The following is a 24958-nucleotide window of genomic DNA, read 5'->3' as shown; positions in this document are numbered from 1 at the left end:
TCATCTGACCAGCCCCATGGTTTTCCAGACATCTAGAATGCAACTGATATGACCTCGAGCCCTGGAGAGGTGCTGCTGGCAAAGTTACGCTATTCGCAAAGGCACTCGCAATGTTAGTCTTCTGCTGTAGCCCATAAATGCCAAATTTTACCACACAGTCTTAATGGATACATTCATCATACATCCCAAATTGATTTCAGCAATTATTTCATGCAGTGTTGCGTGTCTCTTAGCACTGACAATTGTACGCATATGCTGCAAGTCTTGGTCGATAAGTGAAGGCCATTGGCCACTGTGTTGTCTATGGTTAGAGGTTTTTCCTGAAATTTGGTATTCTCGTTGCACTCTTGATGCTGTGGATCTCGGAATATTGAATTCTCTAACAATTTTGAAATACATGTAGCTCCAACAACCATTCCATCTTCAAAATCTCTTAATTCCCATTCTGTGAACCTAGTCACATTAGAAACTTTTTCACATGATTCACCTGAATACAGATGACAGCTCTGCCAATGCACTGGTCTTTCATACTTTGTGTATGCGATACTATGGTATCTGCATATGTGCGTATCACTCTCCCATGACTTATGTCACCTCAGTATGTATTGAGCACCATCGGTGGTAACCATACTCGATCACGATGGTTGCAAGTCCTCTAACCTGATAACGTGGTTTCTTTTAGGCCTGTAATGTATTCATTTTTAAATGTGTGACTATGAGGGATGAATGAAACGGCAGTTGCGGGAGCCTATAGTGGGCAGTACAGCCGCCCTCTTGCTCCTGTGCCCTCCTGTTGTTAGCGCTGTTAGCTTTCTTCCAGACGACTTACAATTCTTTGGCAAAGGCATGTACTGAAGAAATACTTTCTGCTGATGAAGGTTTCTAAAATACACAGAGGAATGGCATTTGTTGTCCATATACCACTTTATATAGCAAGAGCTCTTTACTTTCATGGATTTTAGATTCATGACTGGCTCCTAAAATGCCAGCAGCTCATCCCAGTTTTTGTACTTGTGGTTCACGTAATGGCTCAGCATTTTCTTTCTCGTCCTATCCTACACTACTACTTTGTACAACCGTCACAGCTTGAATGACGTGCACTGTTTTCTAATGTAAACTCCTACTCAATTTTACGATCAATTCATTCCTTGCACACTGTTCCACATTCTTTTCTTGGGTCTACTGCCAGTGGTTCTCCACAATTGTGGTTGTTGGTATACAGTGAAGCACACTGCTGACAGTCAGGATCACTATTCTGTTCCACCTACTATTTATTGGCTAAATTGTCATGCCTGTACTGTTTGACTTGGCCCATCTGCATTACCACATTTCTTCCTTGGATGTGTAGTACTTTGGATTCAAATTCACCATCTTGAGAGACTGCTAGTGGATTCTTTCAAATGGAGAAGCCTTGTCAATGCCGTGTGGTCAGACACCAATATGAAATGTCTGCCATGCAGGTAACAACATGGGCATGACTCATACATATTTCTTTCATTTATTTATTTATTTATTTATTTATTTGTTTGTTTATTTATTTACTTACACACACAGTTCCATAGGACCAAATTGAGGAGCAACTCTCCAAGGTCATGGCACATGTCAGTACATGAAATTACACGATAGAAGTAATAATAGATAAGATAAAGTGTTTATGGACCCAAAAAAATTCAAGCCGTAAGTTTAACTAAATACAGTCAACAATATTACGTAGGAATCGGCAGAATAGAAGGAGCGACCCATGAGAAAACTCTTCAGTTTTGGTTTGAAATTGCATGAATCACTGCTGAGATTTTGGAACTCTTGTGGTAGCTTATTTTGAAAATGGTTGCAGCAGTATACTGCACACCTTTCTGCACAAGAATTAAGGAAGTGCGATCCAACTGTCTTCTCGGTGTTTAACCTCGTGACTGCCCCTTTCTTCCAGTTTTTAGATTTGGTCTCACCTTTTATGCCTTTTACTGTGTGCGTTTAATGTTTATTATTTTATAATTTGACTCCCTTGACACTCTCCATCCACTTTTAGTGGACCCTCTTTCTTCTGTGATTAACTTCTGATTTGTGGGACTGATGACCTTGCCGTTTGGTCACATAACCCCTCTCAATCAATCAAGTGTGATCCAAATGCAGATTGGATTTCTGCATAGTATTAAATGAGTGAAAGCTGCTGATTCTTGAAAATAAGCCGATATTGTTAACAAGAAACAACAGTAAAGAAAAAGTATATTGAGAGGCCATTGTCAGAATACCCAGACCAGTGAACAGGGGTTGACAAGAGGTTCGCAAACATACACAACTTAAACCACTTACTGCCCGAACTCCTCATTTCCGAGCCAAATATAATACCATATGACATAAGCGAATGAAAGTAAGCAAAGTAGTCTGATTCTTGTGTCGAACGATCACTTACTTCAGGTACCATTAGAATAGTTAAAAATGGTAGCACTAAGTCTTTGAATGAGATCGTGAATGTGGGCTTTCCATGACAGTTCACTATCTATCTGAACACCTAGAAATTTGAACTGTTCAGTTTCACTAATCATATGCCCTTTCTGTGAAATTAAAAGGTCAGTTTTTGTTGAATTGTGTGTTAGAAACTCTAAAAACCGAGCCTTACTGTAATTTAGCATTAGTTTATTTTCTACAAGCCATGAACTTACCATGAACTGCACTATTTAAACAGAGCCAATGTTGCACACAACATCCTGTACTACCAAGCTAGTGTCAACAGCAAACAGAAATATTTTAGAATTACCTGTAATACTAGAGGGCATATTATTTATATAAAAATTTGGATTGAAAGGACTAATTTATTATGTTTGCTAATGGGTTTTGTATGCTGTCTGTGTGTGTCTTCATAACAGAGACTGGAACCTTATTTATGCCTACTGACTTCTTATTTTTGCTCATTACCTTCCTGACTTCAAGTTCCATTGTGGAAAACATCAATGAGCTTTCTGCATTATTCATTGCGGGTGCGACACATTAGGATTATTTTGTTGCAACTTCTCTGCAGTACCAGAGAATTAGAAAATCTTTAGGAATTGGCAGATTCTAAAAATGAAAATTTCTCTACTTCCATTTTCGATCTGTATGTTGTTACACTTACGTTCTTTTTCCAGTTTTTTGGTTTATGACATACCATACTACTTTCCGTTAATTTTCAGCATTATGTATTATTTTGTCATCGAATGTTGTTTGCAGCAAGCAGTACCCTGCTCTGTATCTTTCTGTAATTGTGACTGTAATTTATGAACTATGGATTAGTGTAGTGCTTTCTTAAGGAACTGAGGCATTGTAGTGTGTCAGAGGACTTTTGAATAGCCACAGTTATCCATCTGTTTTTCATAACTGCTGCTGTTGAAGTGATTACTCTTGGAAATGTCTCCTCAAAAATTAAACCTAATAAAGAATTTAGAGACATTAGCACATATTTATTTTCCATCTACACATCATCCCAGGTTCAATTTTCCATTGTCCTTGAAATAGTGTGTAATTTACATTGAGAGAAGAACTTGTTGTAGGTCTTCAATTTTGTGGTTTTTACATATCCTTATTATCTGTTAATAATGATCAGAGAGCAAACATCTCTATAAAATACTTTATGCTCTCCCTGTCAATATTTGCAAGTACATGGTTTAACATTTACACTGAAGTTTTTTTCTATATCCTTGTAGCATTACTAATTTCATCTTCAACAGTTGTGTTTATGTTAATGCCTCGGCATACTATTGTTTTAATTTTGAGACCTGAGACTTTCCAGGACTCCACTTAATTTGTTGAATAAAGTGTCTACATTGCCACTAGATGAGCAGTACATGCACACAAGGTTTCATTTGTAATGGATGCCTAGCTTTGGTACTTCAGCAATTCGCAGTTCAAAATGTTTATTGACCCTAATTGTGTTCAGATCTTCTCTAGTGTTAAAATGTGTGCCACTTCTGGCATTCGAAGGTGATTGTACTTTAGTGACTTGCACAGTCATGTGACGACAGCACTGTGTTGTATTTGTGTATTTATGCCAGTGCTCTTTGAGACATAACACTAAGCTGTTCAACAAGCCCACTGTACTTTTAAAATACTCTATATTTTGATGAAGAATGGATAATTCTGTTAGCACACTGAACTCGCATTCAGGATGACACCGGTTGAAACCTGCATCTGGCCATACTGATCTAGGTTTTCCATGATTTCCCTAAATTGCTTCAGGTAAATGCTGGGATGGTTCCTTTGAAATGGCACAACCAACTTCATTCCCCATCCTGCCCTAATCCGATGAGACCTATAACCTCGCTGTTTGTACCCCTGCCCAAAATCACCCAACCAACCAATAGGTAATTCTGGACAATTTTTTTTTGTATTTATTCTCAGTTCTTTTCCTTTCTGATAACTTGAGAGTGTGCGTTCTGGTGTGGAGAGATCTCTGTAAACAGTTTGAGATTCTTTCAAGGGTAGGACACTTGTTGTCATGATTTATCATAAAATATTGCATAGTCCTCCTCCTCCTTCATTATCATAGGTTACTCCATAGATTACACTTAGTAAGTCCTTTGCTAAGGTAGTGGCCATTTATTTCGTAGGATAGAATGAACCCAATAATAAAATTACCAACCAAACGAGATGGCACAGTGGTTAGCATACTGTACTCGCATTCAGGAGGATGACTGTTCAAACCTGTGTCTGGCCATCCTGATTTAGGTTTTCCATGATTTGCCTAAATTGCTTCAGGCAAATGCTGGGATGGTTCCTTTGAAAGAACATGGCTGACTTCCTTTCCCATCATTTCCTAATCTAATGGGACTGATGACCTTGCTGTTTGATCCCCTCCGAAATCAACTGACCAACCAATCCTCCTCACTCTCTCTCTCTCTCTCTCTCTCTCTCTCTCTCTCTCTCTCTCTCTCAGCATAGTAGTGTCAGCAGTTCTTCCTGTCTGAAGTCTCCATGAATTTATTTCATATTCCTATCATATCTCACCAAATACTTCATAGGCTTGTGACTGGGGCATTTCAGTGTGGTGACACCTCTATTGGAAATGCTCTGTCCTACAAAGTCTTGCATCCTGTCTAGCTCATAATTACTGCCTAAGAGTTCTAGCAAAAACAATATGTTGTAGAGATTTAAGGACCAATGGGCCCACTTTGGAGAAGGTAATTCTTAGAGACAGTATGTAATAACATACATACTGCTGCTATAGTAGTTTAATGATGTATTTATTGTGATGGATCCATTTCAGACCACCAGCAAAATTTACATAACATTTTTAATTTTATTATAATGTTGGTTAATCATGTTTTCAGGTGTACAAATTTGGTACTTATGTCCCTATGTCATCAGGGGTCACTGTCACTCTGTACTGTGTTAAAATGTGGTGTAGGTTTAGGACTCTTATTCTATAAGCGGTTTTGTGGCTTGGTCCTGCTTTTAATGGCCCTTTCTTGTAATTTTTAAATTTGGTGTTTTATTCTCGTATTTGACAGACTGACAATAGTGATAATTTTGCCAAAGATTCTATACAGTTACAGTTGCTGTGGAGTGTTGGATGTTATAATTTCGGTTAGTATGTATGATCTTCGTAACTGATATCTCTGTGGTGTAGTTGTTTGTGTCTATCCATTATCTTTGGTTAGGAGTTCAGTAAAATTTTATATCTAATGTTTGTTTAAATACATTCGTTCATTTCAAATGTCATCGGGGTGTTTGTATCATGTGTATGCAGATTTCTGTCTCTTCAAGTACATTCATTGTTAAATCTTAAGGTAATATGTGTAAACTTTTCGTTGCTAATTCCATTCATTCTGAGTTGTGGTTACCATTATTTTGGTGATTGAAGAATGTAAGAAGATTATTTTTACTAATACTCGTGTGCTTGTTCTTCCTGAGTGAAGTCTTTGCCATACATTGTTGTTGGTTGTACATGCGAACTGGATACCTGTGTTCTTCATTAGTGCATTTAATTTGTTTGATCATTGTATCTAAATATTTTATAGGTATGTAGGTTGGTTTTCTGTTTTTCAGTGTTTCTCTGGACAATTTTTTATCCTTCTAAAGTTTTGGTTGCATTGGTGACTGATTGCCTAGACATCAAGTACAGAGGAGGACTGAGCTGCATCTGCTTCATTGCTGCCAGGAGCCCACCTAAAAAGAACCTTGCTGATGCAAGTTTACATTGCATTGGCAACTTTTGGTGTCCACTATAAGATAAGAAGCCAGGTGTCAGCAACTACTATGAAGCAGGTGGCTGAGCCGTGAAAATTCGTTATGGAGCTTGCCACTTACCCTTAAAGCCAGGGCTGGGAAATATTGCTGCTACTCTTAGTTTATTAGTGAAAGAACACACTTCAAAATTGTCGGTTCACAAGCTGATCAACAATATCCTCCTCTTGTCTACGCTCATGCACATTGTAATGTCCTCACATATCACTTCCCTATGTGGCTGCCTAAGACAAAGTAGCAGGTCTGGTTACTGGTATAAGCAGATCAAGCCAGTGTAAGAAGCAGAGTGATGGTGGCTCATTTCTTATGTTGTAAGGCTGAGTTGTACACCTTACTTATATGTGCTGAAGCTTTACTCGCTAAAAATGGAAAAGGTTTTACAAAACAAAGTGCTCAAACAAATGTGTATTGGGCAAGTTAGTAAAACATTAAATGAATGGTGCAATCTTGAAGGATTAACAATGGTAGCCAACTGAAAGAATGTGTGATTAGATAACATAAATAATTTATTTTATATCTTCGTCAAAACAATAATCAATAACACAAAGAAATTTGTTGAAATGAATGGATAAATCGATAAAACATTCTGTGGTGTTAAGTTTACATATTTGCAGAACATGTGCTTCCAGACTCCAATATGTATTTATTTATCAAAAAGGTGTACACATCCATAGTCATGAAGCACCACAAATTTGTAAAAATCCTGTAGCTAAATAATGAAAATGTAGTTCAACATACTTAGAATCTACGTGAATGTTACTCTATCACATGCCAGAAACAATAATGAAAAACAGTGAAATTATTAAGTCCTGAGGTGTACAGGTCCAAAACCCACAAGTATAAACTTGTGCACCAATTTCATTACCCAAAAAACAATCACTTTAACTTTTATAGCAGCTGATCTCTTACATCCATGCATGACTAACAGATACAAACCAAGAGCATGCTGATACATAGTCTTACAATACCCCACCCCCCTCCAAGTCAAACTACAATATAACTGCTGAGTTTAATCAAATTGGCTGCAATTCAAATTTTTCATATTTTTTGATGCAGCTCTCCATGTTACTCTATCCTGTGCAAGCTGCTTCATCTCACAGTACTTACTGCAACCTACATCCTTATGAATCTGCTTAGTGTATTCATCTCTTGGTCTCCCTCTACGATTTTTACCCTCAACGCTGCCCTCCAATACTAAATTGGTGATCCCTTGATGCCTCAGAACATGTCCTACCAACCGATCCCTTCTTTTAGTCAAGTTGTGCCACAAATTTCTATTGCCCCCAATCCTATTCAATACCTCCTGATTAGTTATGTGAACTACCCATCTAATCTTCAGCATTCTTCTGTAGCACCACATTTTGAAAGCTATTCTCTTCTTGTCCAAACTATTTATTGTCCATGTTTCACTTCCATACATGGCTACACTCCATACAAATACTTTCAGAAATGACTTCCTGGCACTTAAATCTATACTCGATGTTAACAAATTTCTCTTCTTCAGAAACGCTTTCCTTATCATTGCCAGTCTACATTTTATATCTTCTCTACTTCGACCATCATCAGTAATTTTGCTCCCCAAATAGCAAAACTCCTTTACTACTTTGTGTCTGATTTCCTAATCTAATTCCCTCAGCATCACCCGACTTAATCCGACTACATTCCATTATCCTCATTTTGCTTTTGTTGATGTTCATCTTATATCCTCCTTTCAAGACACTGTCCATTCCGTTCAACTGCACTTCCAAGTCCTTTGCTGTCTCTGACAGAATTACAATGTCATCGGCGAACCTGAAAGTTTTTATTTCTTCTCCATGGATTTTAATACCTATTCCAAATTTTTCTTTTGTTTCCTTTACTGCTTGCTCAATATACAGATTGAGTAACATCGGGGACAGGCTACAACCCTGTCTCACTCACTCCCCAACCGCTACTTCCCTTTCATGCGCATCGACTCTTGTAACTGCCACCTGGTTTCTGTACAAATTGTAAATAGCCTTTTGCTCCCTGTATTTTACCCCTGCCACCTTTAGAATATGAAAGAGAGTATTCCAGTCAACATTGTCAAAAGCTATCGAAGTCTACAAATGCTATAAATGTAGGTTTGCCTGTCCTTAACCTTTCTTCTAAGGTAAGTTGTAGGGTCAGTATTGCCTCACGTGTTCCAATATTTCTACAGAATCCTAACTGATCTTCCCCAAGGTTGGCTTCTACTAGCTTTTCCATTCATCTGTAAAGAATTCTCGTTAGTATTTTGCAGCTGTGGCTTATTAAACTGATTGTTCAGTAATTTTCACATCTGTCAGCACCTGGTTTCTTTGGGTTGGAATTATTATATTCTTCTTGAAGTCTGAGGGCATTTCGCCTGTCTCATACATCTTACTCACCAGATGGTAGAGTTTTGTCAGGACTCGTTCTCCCAAGGCTGTCAGTAGTTCTAAAGGAATGTTGTCTACTCCCGGGGCCTTGTTTCGACTCACGTCTTTCAGTGCTCTGTCAAACTCTTCACACAGTCTTGTATCTCTCATTTTGTCTTCATCTACATTCTCTTCTATTTCCAGAATGTTGTCCTCAAGTACGTTGCCCTTGTATAGACCCTCTATATACTCTTTCCACCTTTCTGCTTTCCCTTCTTTGTTTAGAACTGGGTTTCCATCTGAGCTCTTGATGTTCATACAGGTGGTTCTCTTATCTCCAAAGGTCTCTTTAATTTTCCTGTAGGCAGTATCTATCTTACCCCTAGTGAGATAAGCCTCTACATCATTACATTTGTCCTCTAGCCATCCCTGCTTAGCCATTTTGCACTTCCTGTCGATCTCATTTTTGAGACGTTTGTATTCCTTTTTCCCTGTTTCATTTATTGCATTTTTATATTTTCTCCTTTGATCAATCAAATTCAATATATCTTCTGTTACCCAAGGATTTCTACTAGCCCTCGTCTTTTGACCTACTTGATCCTCTGCTGCCTTCACTACTTCATCCCTCAGAGCTACCCATTCTTCTTCTACTGTATATCTTCCCCCCCCCCCCCCCCCCCCCTCCCATTTCTGTCAATTGTTCCCTTATGCTCTCCCTGAAACCCTGTATAACCTCTGGTTTTATCAGTTTATCCAGGTCCCATCTCCCTAATTTCCCACCTTTTTGCAGTTTCTTCAGTTTTAATCTACAGTTCATAACCAACAGATTGTGGTCAGTCCACATCTGCTCCTGGAAATGTCTTACAATTTAAGACCTGGTTCCTAGATCTCTGTCTTACCATTATATAATCTGATACCTTCTAGTATCTCAGGATTGTTCCACGTATACAACCTTCTTTTATGATTCTTGAACCAAGTGTTGGCTATGATTATGTTATGCTCTGTGCAAAATTCTACCAGATGGCGTCCTCTTTAATTTCTGTCCCCCAATCCATATTCACCCACTATCTTTCCTTCTCTTTCTTTCCCTATTCTCGAATTCGTCACCCATGACTGTTAAATTTTCATCTCCCTTCACTACTTGAATAGTTTGTTTTATCTCATAATACATTTCTTCAATTTCATCATCATCTGCAGAGCTAGTTGGCATATAAACTTGTACTACTGTAGTAGGCATGGGCTTTGTGTCTATCTTGGCCACAATACTGTGTTCACTATGCTGTTGGTAGTAGCTTACTTGCACTCCTATTTTTTTTATTCATTATTAAACCTACTCCTGCATTAGCCCTATTTGATTTTGTATTTATAACTCTGTATTCACCTGACCAAAAGTCTTGTTCCTCCTGCCACCAAACTTCACTAATTCCCACTATATCTTACTTCAGCCTATCAATTTCCCTTTTTAAATTGAAGTGCCAAAGAAACTGATATAGGCATGCTTATTCAAATATAGAGACATGTAAACAGGCAGATTTTGGTGCTGTGGTCAGCAGCATGTATATAAGACAAGCCTGGTGCAGTTGTTAGATCGGTTACTGGTGCTACAATGTCAGGTTATCAAGATTTAAGTGATTTTGAATGTGGTGTTGTAGTCGGCGCATGAGCGATGGGACACAGCATCTCCAAGGTAGCAATGAAGTGGGGTTTTTCCCATATGACCATTTCACGAGTATACCGGGAATATCAGGAACACAGTAAAACATAAAAACTCAGACATTGCTGTGGCCGGAAAAAGATCCTGCAAGAACGGGACTAATGACGACTGAAGAAAATCGATCAATGACAGAAGTGCAATCCTTCCACACATTGCTGTAATTTCAGTGCTGGACCATCAACAAGTGTCAGTGTGTGAACCATTCAACAGAACATCATCAATATGGGCTTTTGGAGACGAATGCCCACTCGTGTACCCTTGATGGCTGCATGACACAACCCTTTTCACCTCGTTTGGGCCCATCAACACCAACATTGGACTGTTGATGATTAGAAACATGTTGCCTGGTCAGATTAGTCTTGTTTCAAATTGTATCAAGCGATGGATGTGAATCCATGGACCCTGCATGTCAGCAGGGGACTGTTCAAGCTGGTGGAGGCTCAGTAATGGGAGTGGGGCATGTGCAGTTGGAGTGGCCCCTGATACATCTAGATACAACTCTGACAGGTGACACATACATAAGCATCCTGTCTGATCACCTGCATCCATTCATGTCCAGTGTCCATTCTGACGGACTTGGACAATTCCAGCAGGACAATGTGATGCCCCACATGCCCACATTTGGTATAGAGTTGCTCCAGGAGTACTCTTCTGAGTTTAAACACTTTCACTGGCCACCAGACTCCCTAGACGTGAACATTATAAATCTTATCTGGGATGCCTTGCAACATGTTGTTCAGAAAAAATTTCCACCTGCTCATACCCTTACGGAACAGCTGTGCCGGATTCGTAGTGTCATTTCACTCCAGCACTACTACAGTCAGTAGTAGAGTCGGTAACACATCGTGTTGCGATACTTCCGTGTGCTCGTGGGTGCCTTACACGATATTAGGCAGGTGTACCAGCTTCTTCGGCTCTTCAGTGTACAATCAGTATGTCGAGATGAGCGCCTCTCTTCCCTCGCCATTTGCCGAGTTCACAGTTCTTTCAAAGTCTATTGGTTCATGAATGTCTATAAAATCACAAATTATATCACATGTGTGTATCACATAAAATAAAACAAAAATTGATTAAATAATTAACTAGGAATTAATATGGGCTGCTTATCTGAAGTGTCTCTTTGCACTCCTTCCACAAATGTTTGCATCATGTTTGAATGATAAGAATCTTTATTGATGTCCAAATATATAAATCATCATTTAACCAATTAATAAATCTTAAATCTCATCATATAATATGTTAGGGAGTAAGGTTTGGACAAGTGTACATGATACTGTGTTCATGAAATGTGTAGATGTGGTGGGCTCGCAATTCTTGCAAATACATGTGATCATAATTATTTAAATTACAGTGTGTCATCAATTGTGTCTGTGTATCTGATATTAGATGCTCAGAGATAATAACTCGGGGCTGGTGGCCTAGCAATAAACATGTATGTACCTGGAAGCTGGGAGGTCGCAGGATCAAATCCCAGTCACATTTCAGATTTTTCAGTCTGTGTTTTAACCTAGCCTTTACATTTTAGTGATGTGAGGAGTCATCTGAAATGACGGTATTATTTGCATCGATATTCATAGGTCTCCTTTCCACAGTTGGAAAACTGAGGTGAGTTAGGGACATGCAAGTCGCCGAAGTAGTGTCCAATTGAAATACTTGTTCTTGGCCATTGAACTGTGCAGAACTGTTACTAGTGATGATAACGGACCTCTTACCAATTGCCTGACACCTCATTTGTAAATGTAGCTCAGTGGATCTGTATGTTTTTAATTTTGATATGGATTGCTGCTAATACTCATTTATACGTACAATTACAACTGGTAATTTTGATCGTGTGTCTATTGACAAAGTGGTGGTGAATTTTTTCCATTGTCACTTCTGTTATTTCATCATCAGCCATTTTTCATATTCTGCTGCAGTATCTTCCATTAAGCCTTCGCAACCACACTGTGAAAGTCTCTGCTAGTCGACCTCTCCGACTCTGCATGGTGGCCAAGTAGCTACCAGGAGCAGGTTACTGTTGGTGGGTGATGATGGTTATACCTTGGCATTTACTCTCTGTTGTGGAGAGCCTTGCAATAGACTTGTTATACTGTGTACTATTGTGACTTTTAAATACTTTTGGCTAGTGTCAAATGCTTCTGCAAGTTGCCTTATCATTCTGATAGTGCTTGTGTGTTAGGTGTGTCTAGTACATATACCCGTTGTCTAGGTGGCTTCAAAGATAAAATACAAAAGGACTGATGTTGGGATAAAGTTAATACCATGAAATTAGTACTTCCCTATCTATAATCATAGAATTCATTTATTGAGTCTCCTACAACGTGAATTAAATGTACATAAACTACTTGCTTTCTCTTATTTTCTACCAGGGGCTAATACCATAAAAAGCTTGGGTGAATAAAGTTCTTAGAAACAGCAATTGTAATGCTTACTGGGAGAATATGTGGCTCTGGAAGACAAGATACCTACTATTCCAATCTGTGCATTAATCATGGCAACATCAAATGTCATGTTGATTAAAATTCATAGCTGCAATTTAAACAACCCCTTTTTTATATAGGAAGTTTCGAAAAGAGATATATACCAAAAACTTTATGATTCAGTTTTCAAACCTACATTTACATGTAGAGTAGCTCCCTCCCCCCCTCCCCACCTCCCCCCTCCCCACCTCCCACCCACCCAATGATATGGTTTCCTCATGAAATCTTTCATTTTCCTCTTAGTTTTCTTTCTATTTTTTAGCAAATAATCTCAAAGCATGAAGGAAAGTTGGATCCTTTTATAGTTCTACCTCAATCATAACTGATTTTGAATATTAATCGGTGTCTGCTTATCGTATAATCAGATGTACAGCAAACTGTATCGTCCTTAACGCTGTCTAAGAGAATTTTCCACTTACATTTGTATACTTTCTTACACAATTTTTACAGGAATGGAAAATGGAAAACGTCCAATAAAGCAGTTTTTTTATTACTTTTCAAACCTTGTTTCATTACAGGTTTCTTCAGCACAGGAGACAGTGCATCACCCGGAAATTATGGGCTAAAAGACCAAGTTGCAGCATTAAAGTGGATCCAGCAGAATATTGAATACTTTGGTGGTGACAGTAACAGTGTTACGATATTTGGTCATGATGCTGGTGGTGCAAGTGTCCATTACCACATGCTATCATCACTGAGTAAAGGTACATACATGCATACATACATTGCAGTATCACAATAATCAATACATGGAATTGTGACAGATTTAATAAATCTAAATAGAGGTAAGAAAAAATACCTTCCACTTCAGTTCTCAAAAGTGCAGTTTCTTGTGAGTGAAAGGAGTGATGGAGTAGTGTTGTTTCAGAAACAATAGCAATGTTCAGTATCTGAATTTATTTCTTGGTTAGCAGCATCATCTCTGTGCCATTGGTCTCATTATAAACTGATGAAAGCTTCTTTTACTAGTGCTAAAACATTGTGTTCGTTTAGTTTGTAATTACAGCAGTCATTGTCAATATGCAATAAATGTGAAATTTTGGCACAGAAAAGTGAACAATGTTGCCTTTAATGTAGTGAAGAAATAAATATTTCAGTGGCTTTACCCTATTGCATTCAGTTTGCGAGGAAGTAAAAATGTTCGACTTGTAAGTCTGTTCTATTCTCCAAGCATTGTTACAAATACTGTGAGAATCTTAGATTTGTCACCCCAGTGATAAAAACCGGTCTTCCACCCATCTTACTGAAAGTTTTAATGCATGAATATTCGTTAATGACTATAAGATAATATTTGTGTTTGAGGTATCCATGTACTGAAAGTTAAACAGCTCCAAGAGAAATAGTTTTGTTTATTTGTCTTTAATTTTCTGGAATGTTAGTTTGGGTTTTTGTCAAACATTATGATGAAAGATTATATGCCAACTAGGTGTGCAGATGACGAAGAAATGTATGATCAAATAAAAGAAATTATTCAGATAGTGAAGGGTGACGAAAATTTAATAGTCATGGGTGACTGGAATTCGGTAGTAGCAAAAGGGAGAGAAGGAAATGTAGTAGGTGAATATGGACTGGGGCTAAGAAATGAAAGAGGAAGCTGCCTGGTAGAATTTTTAAAGAACACAACTTAATCATAGCTAACACTTGCTTCAAGAATCATAAAAGAAGGCTGTATACATGGAAGAAGCCTGGAGATACTGACAGGTTTCTGATAGATTATATAATGGTAAGACAGAGATTTAGGAACCAGGTTTTATATTGTAAGACACTTCCAGGGGCAGATGTGGACTCTGACAACAATCTATTGGTTATGACCTGTAGATTAAAACTAAAGAAACTGCAAAAAGGTGGGAATTGAAGGAGATGGGACCCAGATAAACTAAAAGAACCAGAGGGTGTACAGAGTTTCAGGGAGAGCATAAGGGAGCAATTGACAGGAATGGGGGAAAGAAATCCGGTGGAAGAAGAATGGGTAGCATTGAGGGATGAAGTAGTGAAGGCAGCAGAGGATCAAGTAGGTCAAAAGACGAGGGCTAATAGAAATCCTTGGGTAACAGAAGATATATTGAATTTGATTGATCAAAGGAGAAAATATAAAAATGCAATAAATGAAGCAGGCAAAAAGGAGTACTGACATCTCAAAAATGAGATCGACAGGAAGTGCAAAATGGCTAAGCAGGGATGGCTAGAGAACAAATGTAAAGATGTAGAGGCTTATCTCACTAGGGGTAAGGTAGATACTGCCTACAGGAAAATTAGAGACCTTTGGAGATAATAGAACCACTTGTATGAACATCAAGGGCTCAGATGGAAACCCAGTTCTAAGCAAAGGAGGGAAAGCAGAAAGGTGGAAGGAGTATATAGAGGGTCTATACAAGGGCGATGTACTCGAGGACAATATTATGAAAATGGAAGAGGATGTAGATGAAGATGAAATGGGAGATACTATACTGCGTGAAGAGTTTGACAGAGCACTGAAAGACCTGAGTCGAAACAAGGCCCCCGGAGTAGACAACATTCCATTGGAACTACTGATGGCCTTGGGAGAGCCAGTCCTGACAAAACTCAACCATTTGGTGAGCAACATGTAGGAGACAGGCGAAATACCCCCAGACTTCAAGAAGAATATAATAATTCCAATCCCAAAGAAAGCAGGTGTTGACAGATGTGAAAATTACCAAACTATCAGTTTAATAAGTCACAGCTGCAAAATACTAACGCAAATTTTTTACAGACGAGTGGAAAAACTAGTAGAAACCGACCTTGGGGAAGATCAGTTGATATTCCACAGAAATATTGGAACACGTGAGGCAATACTGACCCTAAGACTTGTCTTAGAAGCTAGATTAAGGAAAGCAAACCTACGTTTTTAGCATTTGTAGACTTAGAAAAAGCTTTTGACAATGTTGACTGGAATACTCTCTTTCAAATTCTAAAGTTGGCAGGGGTAAAATACAGGTAGCGAAAGGCTATTTACAATTTGTACAGAAACCAGATGGCAGTTATAAGAGTCGAGGGACATGAAAGGGAAGCAGTGGTTGGGAAGGGAGTAAGACAGGGTTGTAGCCTCTCCCCGATGTTATTCAATCTGTATATTGAGCAAGCAGTGAAGGAAACAAAAGAAAAATTCGGAGTAGGTATTAAAATCCAGGAGAAGAAATAAAAACTTTGAGGTTTGCCGATGACAATGTAATTCTGTCAGAGACAGCAAAGGACTTGGAAGAGCAGTTGAACGGAATGTATAGCGTCTTGAAAGGAGGATATAAGATGAACATCAACAAAAGCAAAACAAGGATAATGGAATGTAGTCTGATTAAGTCTGGTGATGCTGAGGAAATTAGATTAGGAAATGAGACACTTAAAGTAGTAAATGAGTTTTGCTATTTGGGGAGCAAATTAACTAATGATGGTCGAAGTAGAGAGGATATAAAATGTCGACTGGCAATGACAAGGAAAGCATTTCTGAAGAAGAGAAATTTGTTAACATCGATTATAGATTTAAGTGTCAGGAAGTCGTTTCTGAAAGTATTTGTATGGAAGTGAGACATGGACGATAAATAGTTCGGACAAGAAGAGAATAGAAGCTTTTGAAATGTGGTGCTACAGAAGAATGCTGAAGATTAGATGGGTAGTTCACATAACTAATCAGGAGGTATTGAATAGGATTGGGGACAATAGAAATTTGTGGCACAACTTGACTAAAAGAAGGGATCGGTTGGTAGGACATGTTCTGAGGCATCAAGGGATCACCAATTTAGTATTGGAGGGTAAAAATTGTAGAGGGAGACCAAGAGATGAATACACCAAGCAGGTTCAGAAGGATGTAGGCTGCAGTAGGTACTGGGAGATGAAGAAGCTTGCACAGGATAAAGTAGCATGGAAAGCTTCATAAAACCAGGGGAGAGGCTACAACCCTGTCTCACTCCCTTCCCAACCACTGCTTCCCTGTCATGCCCCTCGACTCTTGTAACTGCCATCTGGTTTCTGTACAAATTGTAAATAGCCTTTTGCTCCCTGTATTTTACCCCTGCCATCTTTAGAATATGAAAGAGAGTATTCCAGTCAACATTTTCAAGAAGCTTTCGAAGTCTACAAATGCTATAAATGTAGGTTTGCCTTTCTTTAACCTTTCTTCTAAGGTAAGTTGTAGGGTCAGTATTGCCTCACGTGTTCCAATATTTCTACGGAATCCAAACTGATCTTCCCCAAGGTTGGCTTCTACTAGCTTTTCCATTCGTCTGTAAAGAATTCTCGTTAGTATTTTGCAGCTGTGGCTTATTAAAATGATTGTTCAGTAATTTTCACATCTGTCAGCACCTGGTTTCTTTGGGTTGGAATTATTATATTCTTCTTGAAGTCTGAGGGTATTTCGCCTGTCTCGTACACCTTGCTCACCAGATGGTAGAGTTTTGTCAGGACTGGTTCTCCCAAGGCCGTCAGTAGTTCTAAAGGAATATTGTCTACTCTCGGGGCCTTGTTTCGACTCAGGTCTTTCAGTGGTCTGTCAAACTCTTCACGCAGTATTGTATCTCCCATTTTGTCTTCATCTACATTCTCTTCTATTTCAAGAATATTGTCCTCAAGTACGTTGCCCTTGTATAGACCCTCTATATACTCCTTCCACCTTTCTGCTTTCCCTTCTTTGTTTAGAACTGGGATTCCATCTGAGCCCTCGATATTCATACAAGTGGTTCTCTTTTCTCCAAAGGTCTCTTTAATTATTCTGTAGGCAGTATCTATCTTACCCCTAGTGAGATAAACCTCTACATCTTTAAATTTGTCCTCTAGCCATCCCTGCTTAGCCATTTTGCACTTCCTGTCGATCTCATTTTTGAGACGTTTGTATTCCTTTTTCCCTGTTTCATTTATTGCATTTTTATATTTTCTCCTTTGATCAATCAAATTCAATATATCTTCTGTTACCCAAGGATTTCTACTAGCCCTCGTCTTTTGACCTACTTGATCCTCTGCTGCCTTCACTACTTCATCCCTCAGAGCTACCCATTCTTCTTCTACTGTATATCTTCCCCCCCCCCCCCCCCCCCTCCCATTTCTGTCAATTGTTCCCTTATGCTCTCCCTGAAACCCTGTATAACCTCTGGTTTTATCAGTTTATCCAGGTCCCATCTCCCTAATTTCCCACCTTTTTGCAGTTTCTTCAGTTTTAATCTACAGTTCATAACCAACAGATTGTGGTCAGTCCACATCTGCTCCTGGAAATGTCTTACAATTTAAGACCTGGTTCCTAGATCTCTGTCTTACCATTATATAATCTGATACCTTCTAGTATCTCCAGGATTGTTCCATGTATACAACCTTCTTTTATGATTCTTGAACCAAGTGTTAGCTATGATTAAGTTATGCTCTGTGCAAAATTCTACCAGGCGGCTTCCTCTTTCATTTCTTTCCCCAAATCCAAATTCACCTACTACGTTTCCTTCTCTCCCTTTTCCTACTACCGAATTCCAGTCACCCATGACTATTAAGTTTTCGTCTCCCTTCACTCTCTGAATAATTTCTTTTATTTCATGATACGTTTCATCAATTTCTTCATCATCTGCAGAGCTAGTTGGCATATAAACTTGTACTACTGTAGTAGGCGCGGGCTTCGTGTCTATTTTGGCCACAATAATGCATTCACTATGCTGTTTGTAGTAGCTTACCCACACTCCTATTTTGTTATTCATTATTAAACCTACTCCTGTATTAGCCCTATTTGATTTTGTATTTATAACCCTATATTCACCTGACCAAAAGTCTTGTTTCTCGTGCCACCGAACTTCACTAATTCCCACTATAACTGTAACCTATCCATTTCTTGTTTTAAGTTTTCTAACCTACCTGCTCGATTAAGGGATCTGACATTCCATGCTCCGATCGGAAGAACACCAGTTTTCTTTCTCCTGATAATGACGTCCTCCTGAGTAGACCCCACCCGGAGATCTGAAAGGGGGATATTTTACCCAAGAGGACGCCATCATAATTTAACCATACAGTAAAGCTGCATGCCCTCGGGAAAAGTTACGGCTGTAGTTTCCCCTTGCTTTCAGCCGTTCGCAGTACCATCACAGCAAGGCCGTTTTGGTTAGTGTTACAAGGCCAGATCAGTCAATCATCCAGACTGTTGCCCCTGCAACTACTGAAAAGGCTGCTGCCCCTGTTCAGGAACCACAAGTTTGTCTGGCCTCTCAACAGATACCCCTCCGTTGTGGTTGCACCTACAGTATGGCTATCTGTATTGCTGAGTCCCCACCAATGGCAAGGTCCATGGTTCATGGTTCACTTGAGCAAGTGCAAACCAGCACTTCTCTTTGCAGTCTTTGTTTAAGGTATCAAGTGCGTCTACAAAGGACAATAATTCTTCTATGGTTTTCCATCCACTACATAATATATCTTTCTTAGAGTAGATGGGTAAGTGTCTTATTAAAATTCGGACCAACCCTTCTTCCTCAGTGGGCTTACCTAAATACTTCACTCTCGTTAAATGCCAGTCGAAATACTTTTGCATTGTACCCCACATACTGTTGTAATACTTTGGGTCCCACAAATCGGATATTAGTTTTTCTTGGGCACTTGCTTACCAATACTTCTCCTTAAACTTCTTCTGGAAGTCTGCCCAAGACGAAAAGTTTTCAATGCTTACTGTGCTCCACTCTGAGACTTCTCCTAAAAGATACCCCAGCACAAATTCAGTCCTTTTTTTAACCTTTCCAAGGCTTGATTGAACCTTCTCAAAAAATGAGTAGGGTGTACTTCCCCATCTGGCTTAAACTTAGGAATCTGCCTAGATAACCCTGAATTTGATCCCCATTGTAAATCTGCCATTACTTCACTAGTTAATACTATGTTAGGAGAAGTCACCCTATTTTTCACTTTGTCCTGTATAAGTTTGAATTCTTTCCATAGTTCATCTACATTTCCCTTAGTGTTACTAAGTTTGGAATATAAAATCTGAGACACGTTGTCGGAGGTTACTCTTGCGGCAAATTTTCTATCTATCATCTCTTCTACCTGTTCCTCTGGATTACTGATATTTATTATGTCTGAAGTGGCTAGTTTCTATTTAAAATTTCTTTCCGCGTTATCATCTAGAGTGTTAACGCCTGCAATTTTCAGTTGGGCTATAGGAATTAGTTTGTCCTGCTTCTCAACACTTTCCTTTAAAGTATGTAATTTTTGTTTTACAGCATCAAATGTAACATTACATACACTCTGAAATGATCCTAATTTTTTGCTAAATTCAGACTCTACACTATTACATTTATCTTCAATATTGAATTCTAACTTCTTTGCTAAATCTTGGAAATTGTTAGTGTGTGTGATTAAAGTCAGTGAACAGCTGATTGACTTGACTACTTAAAGAACTAGTAAATTCACCTTTCAAATCTGTTTTAAAATTTTCCACTTTAGTAGTTAAAATGTCAAATTCAGTTCTTAAGTTTCCCATGCCTTCATGCAACTGGATAAATTCCTTATTTTGTTCATCTACTTTTGCACTTAACAATCCTAAAGTTTTATTTTTTTTTTTTTTTTTTTTTTTTTTTTTTTTTTTTTTTTTTTTTTTTTTTTTTTTTTTGAGTATTCACTGTGTTTATTTCTCTACTTAAATTAGCACCCTATGCATCGAGCTTTTCACTTGAAGTTGCTGAATCTGCCTTCTGGTTATCCAACTTAGCATTCAACTGAGTATGTACTGAATCTAACTTAAGATTTTGAGTATTTACAACTGCACTCTGTGCTTCTAAATTTTTATGTAACGTAGTAATTTGGGCATTTTGAGCTTTGACTAAATTCACTACTTCAGACCAGCCTGGCATTTCACTACTCACTTTAATAGCCGTGGATGGTTCTGAAGTTTCTCCTAGTTGCTATTCTTGATCCATAACTGTACACATTTTAGACCTTGTGGGCATTAAAAAATTCTACTCTACTTAGAATGACTAAAATATTAGTCTATTTCAACAGTTCCTTCAACTTCATACTTCAACAATTATTGTTTTCCGCTTACCCGGCATAGAGTTCTAGTTGCATTGGTGAGTGGATGGGTATTCAGCGCTGGTGACCAGCACTGGCACCAGTGGCGTTGAATGTTGGTTTCAGCATCAGCGTCGGCGAACGGAAGTGGAGTCAGCCACGGTGAGCAGCACTGTTGTCGGCATCGTCGGATGTGACGCTTGTTACTATGGCGGTGTTTGTTACGATGTGTGTGAGAGCTGTGGACTCTCCACACCAAATCATCTTAGCTGAAGTATTCTCGGTGTAACTCTTCTTAGTCTAAAATGTTAAGGTCTGCTCTCTGTTCCTTTGACACCATTACTGTGTTGCATTCACAACTCTCTTCCATTTGGTTTCTTGGACTCAACCCAATTACTTGAAACAGTTCTCTTATCTTGTTATGCCTGGTTGCTATGGCAACTCAGAATATCATCTTCCCATTTCCATCTTAAAATTCCCCTTTTCTTAGAGTCCTGTCACTTAGGTCGCCACATTCTAATGTTTTGACGACACAAGGAGCAGTGCGAAACTGGATTGCATTCACAATTCACACCTATCTCTCATCAGTTGACTTACATGATTGGTCTAGCTGATCCTCTTCTCTGGATAATCAGCTATGTCGATCTCCCAGAAACTACTTCTCCGAAGACTATCATTGGTTGTAGGAATTTAAAAAGACTCCACTTTTGAAATAGTTGGGTACTTGTAGAAAACTTTCAGTTCAATCATGGTATATTTTCACTTCAACACGTTTAAACGTTTAAACTCTGTTAAGCTAGCTGAGTCATCAAACATTAGACTCTATTAATATGCATTTATATCACGGTTGGTTTAATAACCACCACAAATTATTAACATGTCTCGCCTCTAGGGAGTCCCATACATGAAATAAGTAAAAGTCTCTATTCAATCCATGATGCATCTGTCTCTTTAACAATTATCACAATACCATAAACCATGGAATATTACACAAACACTACTTGTCCTTTAAATACAGCTTCCAAGGCGCAACTAGCAAACACTTGTCGGTGCTGCTCGTCTGACGCAGCTCCTGTCCTTCCATGACAAATGTTAATCCTGCACATACAGTCCTGTGTTGTACAGTAAATAGGCGCTCTCACACTTATCTTTAAAACATCGCATGTTTGAGGTGGCAGAAGGTTGAGTGGTTCCAGAATTTACGTGGAAATTCTCGAATCACTACAGAGTGTGCATGCACGCGTACACGGTATGGAGGTCTATTTTTGATAAAGTTCTTACTGGCCAAAAGCTTTATTTGTGACATTCTTTTTGTTGTGCCTATCTGCGACTCAGCATCTCTACTATATGGCAAGTAGCAAGTTCCTTTTCATAATATTGTTACATTCAATCCTGAATGTTCCAATTTGATTTAATGTAACATTTAAATTTTTTGTTAACACTAAACATAAACTATAGACAAATGTAATTGCCATAGTGTTTCTGGATGCTTATTATTCTATAACAGTTGTACATGAGCCTTCTAGAAGCTTTTCTTGTTTGATGTCCTCTAATAGCATGCACAGTGCCTGTCCCATGTTGCAAGTTGTCCCTTCCACCACCCATAAGAAAACATAGAGACGTATCAGCTCTTAAATACCACATTGCGTACCTATAAATATGTACATATGTATATTCGTATGATTGAATGACTCAGTTATAATAGAAGTACAGAATATGTCATTAGTCCATCCTGAACTTTCCATTGTTTAACTAATAGTTTTAGAAGCAGGTACAACACTTTGGATGGAACTTTACCATTAATTAATTTATTCTTGTGCATTCACAGTGTAACTTTTGGGCTCATGTAAACTTCTGATGACTTGTGTGTTAGAAATTCTAAAAAAAACTCATTTTCAGTATTAGTCATGTACTGAAAGGTGTGGCGATAGAAGTTTGCTAGAGTTGATTTTTCTATGCACACTGTAGCACAAGGTCTAATCACGAAATGTGCATCCTCTGATAATCCTGCCATCGTAAATTTATTTTGTATAAGCTGGGTGTTAGTGACAACTTTACATTCAGTTGCTTTCTTTGTAGTTAATGCTGTCAAGTATTAGAACATCTTTATTAGTCAGTTTAGTATATTCCCTTGTATATTTATTTGTTTACAGTTGCATAACATGTAGTCCTTTTTTTACTACTACAAGGTCTCTTTCATGCTGCTATTTCTCAGAGTGGCACTGCTTTATGTCCATGGGCTTCATCTCAGGAACCCACACTGTATGCCAATAAACTGGGATCCTTGGTTGGCTGCTCTTGGACATCAACTGCTGAACTTGTGCAGTGTCTTAGAAAAAAAGAAGGGAGAGTTATTATTGAAGCCGATAGACAGTTTCTGGTAAGGACACACATTATTTTAGATCTTTGTAATAAACAGTGAGTGGTATTTGGGTTTATTAGAGCAAACTATGAGTGTTAATTATAGGGACCCTTGTTCTTCTGAATGAAGCAGCATGTGTATACATGCAGAAGTCATTTCAAGTCTTAGAACTTTGGGCTATATATTCTCTGATATTTTTCATGTTGTCACAATATAGTTTGTAGTGCTTGTATCATGTCAGCACGTTGATATATACTTGCACTGGTTACTTTAATCTGTAAACTTTCAGGTGCTGTCAAAACTTGTTAATACTACAGAGTATCCATAAATAATTAGCACTGTGTAATGCCCATATCAAATATTGTACCAGCTGTTGGTACGCATGCAACAGGATGCACTACCTAATATGTTCCAAAACACAGTGCATAAAAATGGGATTCTTCCGCACTCGTGCCTTGTATTCTATTCATAGTTCAAGGTTAAAGTGTTTTGGATAACTCTTGGACTAGGAACCACTTGTATAGTCAACAGAATGCTCATCTTAGTGTCACTGTGCTACAGTACAGGGTCAAAGTATGAACATTACACACTTCCTGCTGCTTAAGGAAATGAAGCAAATAGGTTAGTTTTTTTCGCATTTGATGTGGTCTATGAAGGGCCTTAAGGGGCTTTTGGAGGCATTGTTAGTTCGTGGATGTTTTCTTAGACCTCCCCAAGCCAAAAAAAGTATCATATTTTTCATACCAAAACCAAGCTGTGGAATCGAAAATGGCTATGTACAGCAAATAGCTGAAATTTATATTGATATCTTTATTGTTTCCAAGATACAGAGGTTCAAAGTTACTTTACACATACATGCAAAATAAGCATGTAAAACCTGGTGTGAGACAAAATGTAAATAATAAATAACTGCAGTAAATAGCTCAGATTTGAACATTATATTATCTAGGCATTTATCGAGAAATGTCATCTTCCTGTTTTCAAAAATCTCTATCTGTTATTGAGAAACACCCCAAAAACATGGTTGTTGGGTACAAAAACTGATCCCCAGATTCCAAGACAGCTATGCACAGGAAATGACTGTAATTTCTATACTATATTCCTAAGATCCTGATCTTGAACAACCTTGAACATTTCTTGATAGCTTTATCTGTTTCCTAGATACAGTAGTTCAAAGTTACCGTACCTGCTCATGTAAAAACACACACACAAAATCTGATGTGAGGAGAAAATATAGTCTATAAAGTGACATAATATGGAGGGACATGCTACGAAGTGTCTCATTTATCATCAGAAGGGTTGTGGGAATCTCATGTACTACTGAGGCACATGCAAAATTTTTGTGGACTTGAAATTCATTCTGAGGTGTAAAATTAGTTTTGAGTTATTTCAATTTCATGTAATAAGCTATCAAAAGTTTACGGAACCATAAAGTTCTTTTTATATGGGTGACATGCCCTGTTGTGGCAGGGCAGAGAAGGAAAACAGCAGAAAAACACTGCTATCGGAGATAAAAAAAGGCATATAAGCTCCTGACATGTTCTGTAGGGCGGACAACCACATCCAAGCTTCAACATTTTTTCAAAGAAAATTCTGCACTGGCTGTATGAATGATTTTTATTAAATCTGTGACCAATTTCACACCACTTATTGGTGCATCCTCAGGCAATCTGTACAAAAAATAATATAATAAGAGCGCATGTGAATTATTTGACCCCCCCCCCCCCCCAATTCTTAGGTGTAAATTAAACTTTTAAATAGCCAGTTTCTTGAACGAAACAAGAAAGTACTCACATACATTTTCTATAAAAGACCCTTGTGCCCCACATCAGTCTGGGCATTAAGTGAGGAGCGAGGG

At 38.4% G+C, this 24958-nt stretch overlaps 1 protein-coding gene across 1 annotated transcript in view; it reads left to right on the top strand.

Moving 5' to 3' along the window:
• Positions 1–24958, top strand: part of LOC126356208 (venom carboxylesterase-6-like) — a 128961-nt gene that overhangs the window by 43635 nt on the left and 60368 nt on the right. Inside the window, exons 4-5 of the mRNA XM_050007021.1 lie at positions 13286–13471; positions 22928–23118. Of these exons, the coding sequence (XP_049862978.1) occupies positions 13286–13471; positions 22928–23118 (377 nt within the window). The remainder of the gene's footprint in view (positions 1–13285; positions 13472–22927; positions 23119–24958) is intronic.

The sequence above is a fragment of the Schistocerca gregaria genome, chromosome 3 (assembly GCF_023897955.1).
Source record: "Schistocerca gregaria isolate iqSchGreg1 chromosome 3, iqSchGreg1.2, whole genome shotgun sequence".
Classification (NCBI taxonomy): domain Eukaryota; kingdom Metazoa; phylum Arthropoda; class Insecta; order Orthoptera; family Acrididae; genus Schistocerca; species Schistocerca gregaria.
This window is presented reverse-complemented; position numbering and strand designations above follow the sequence as displayed.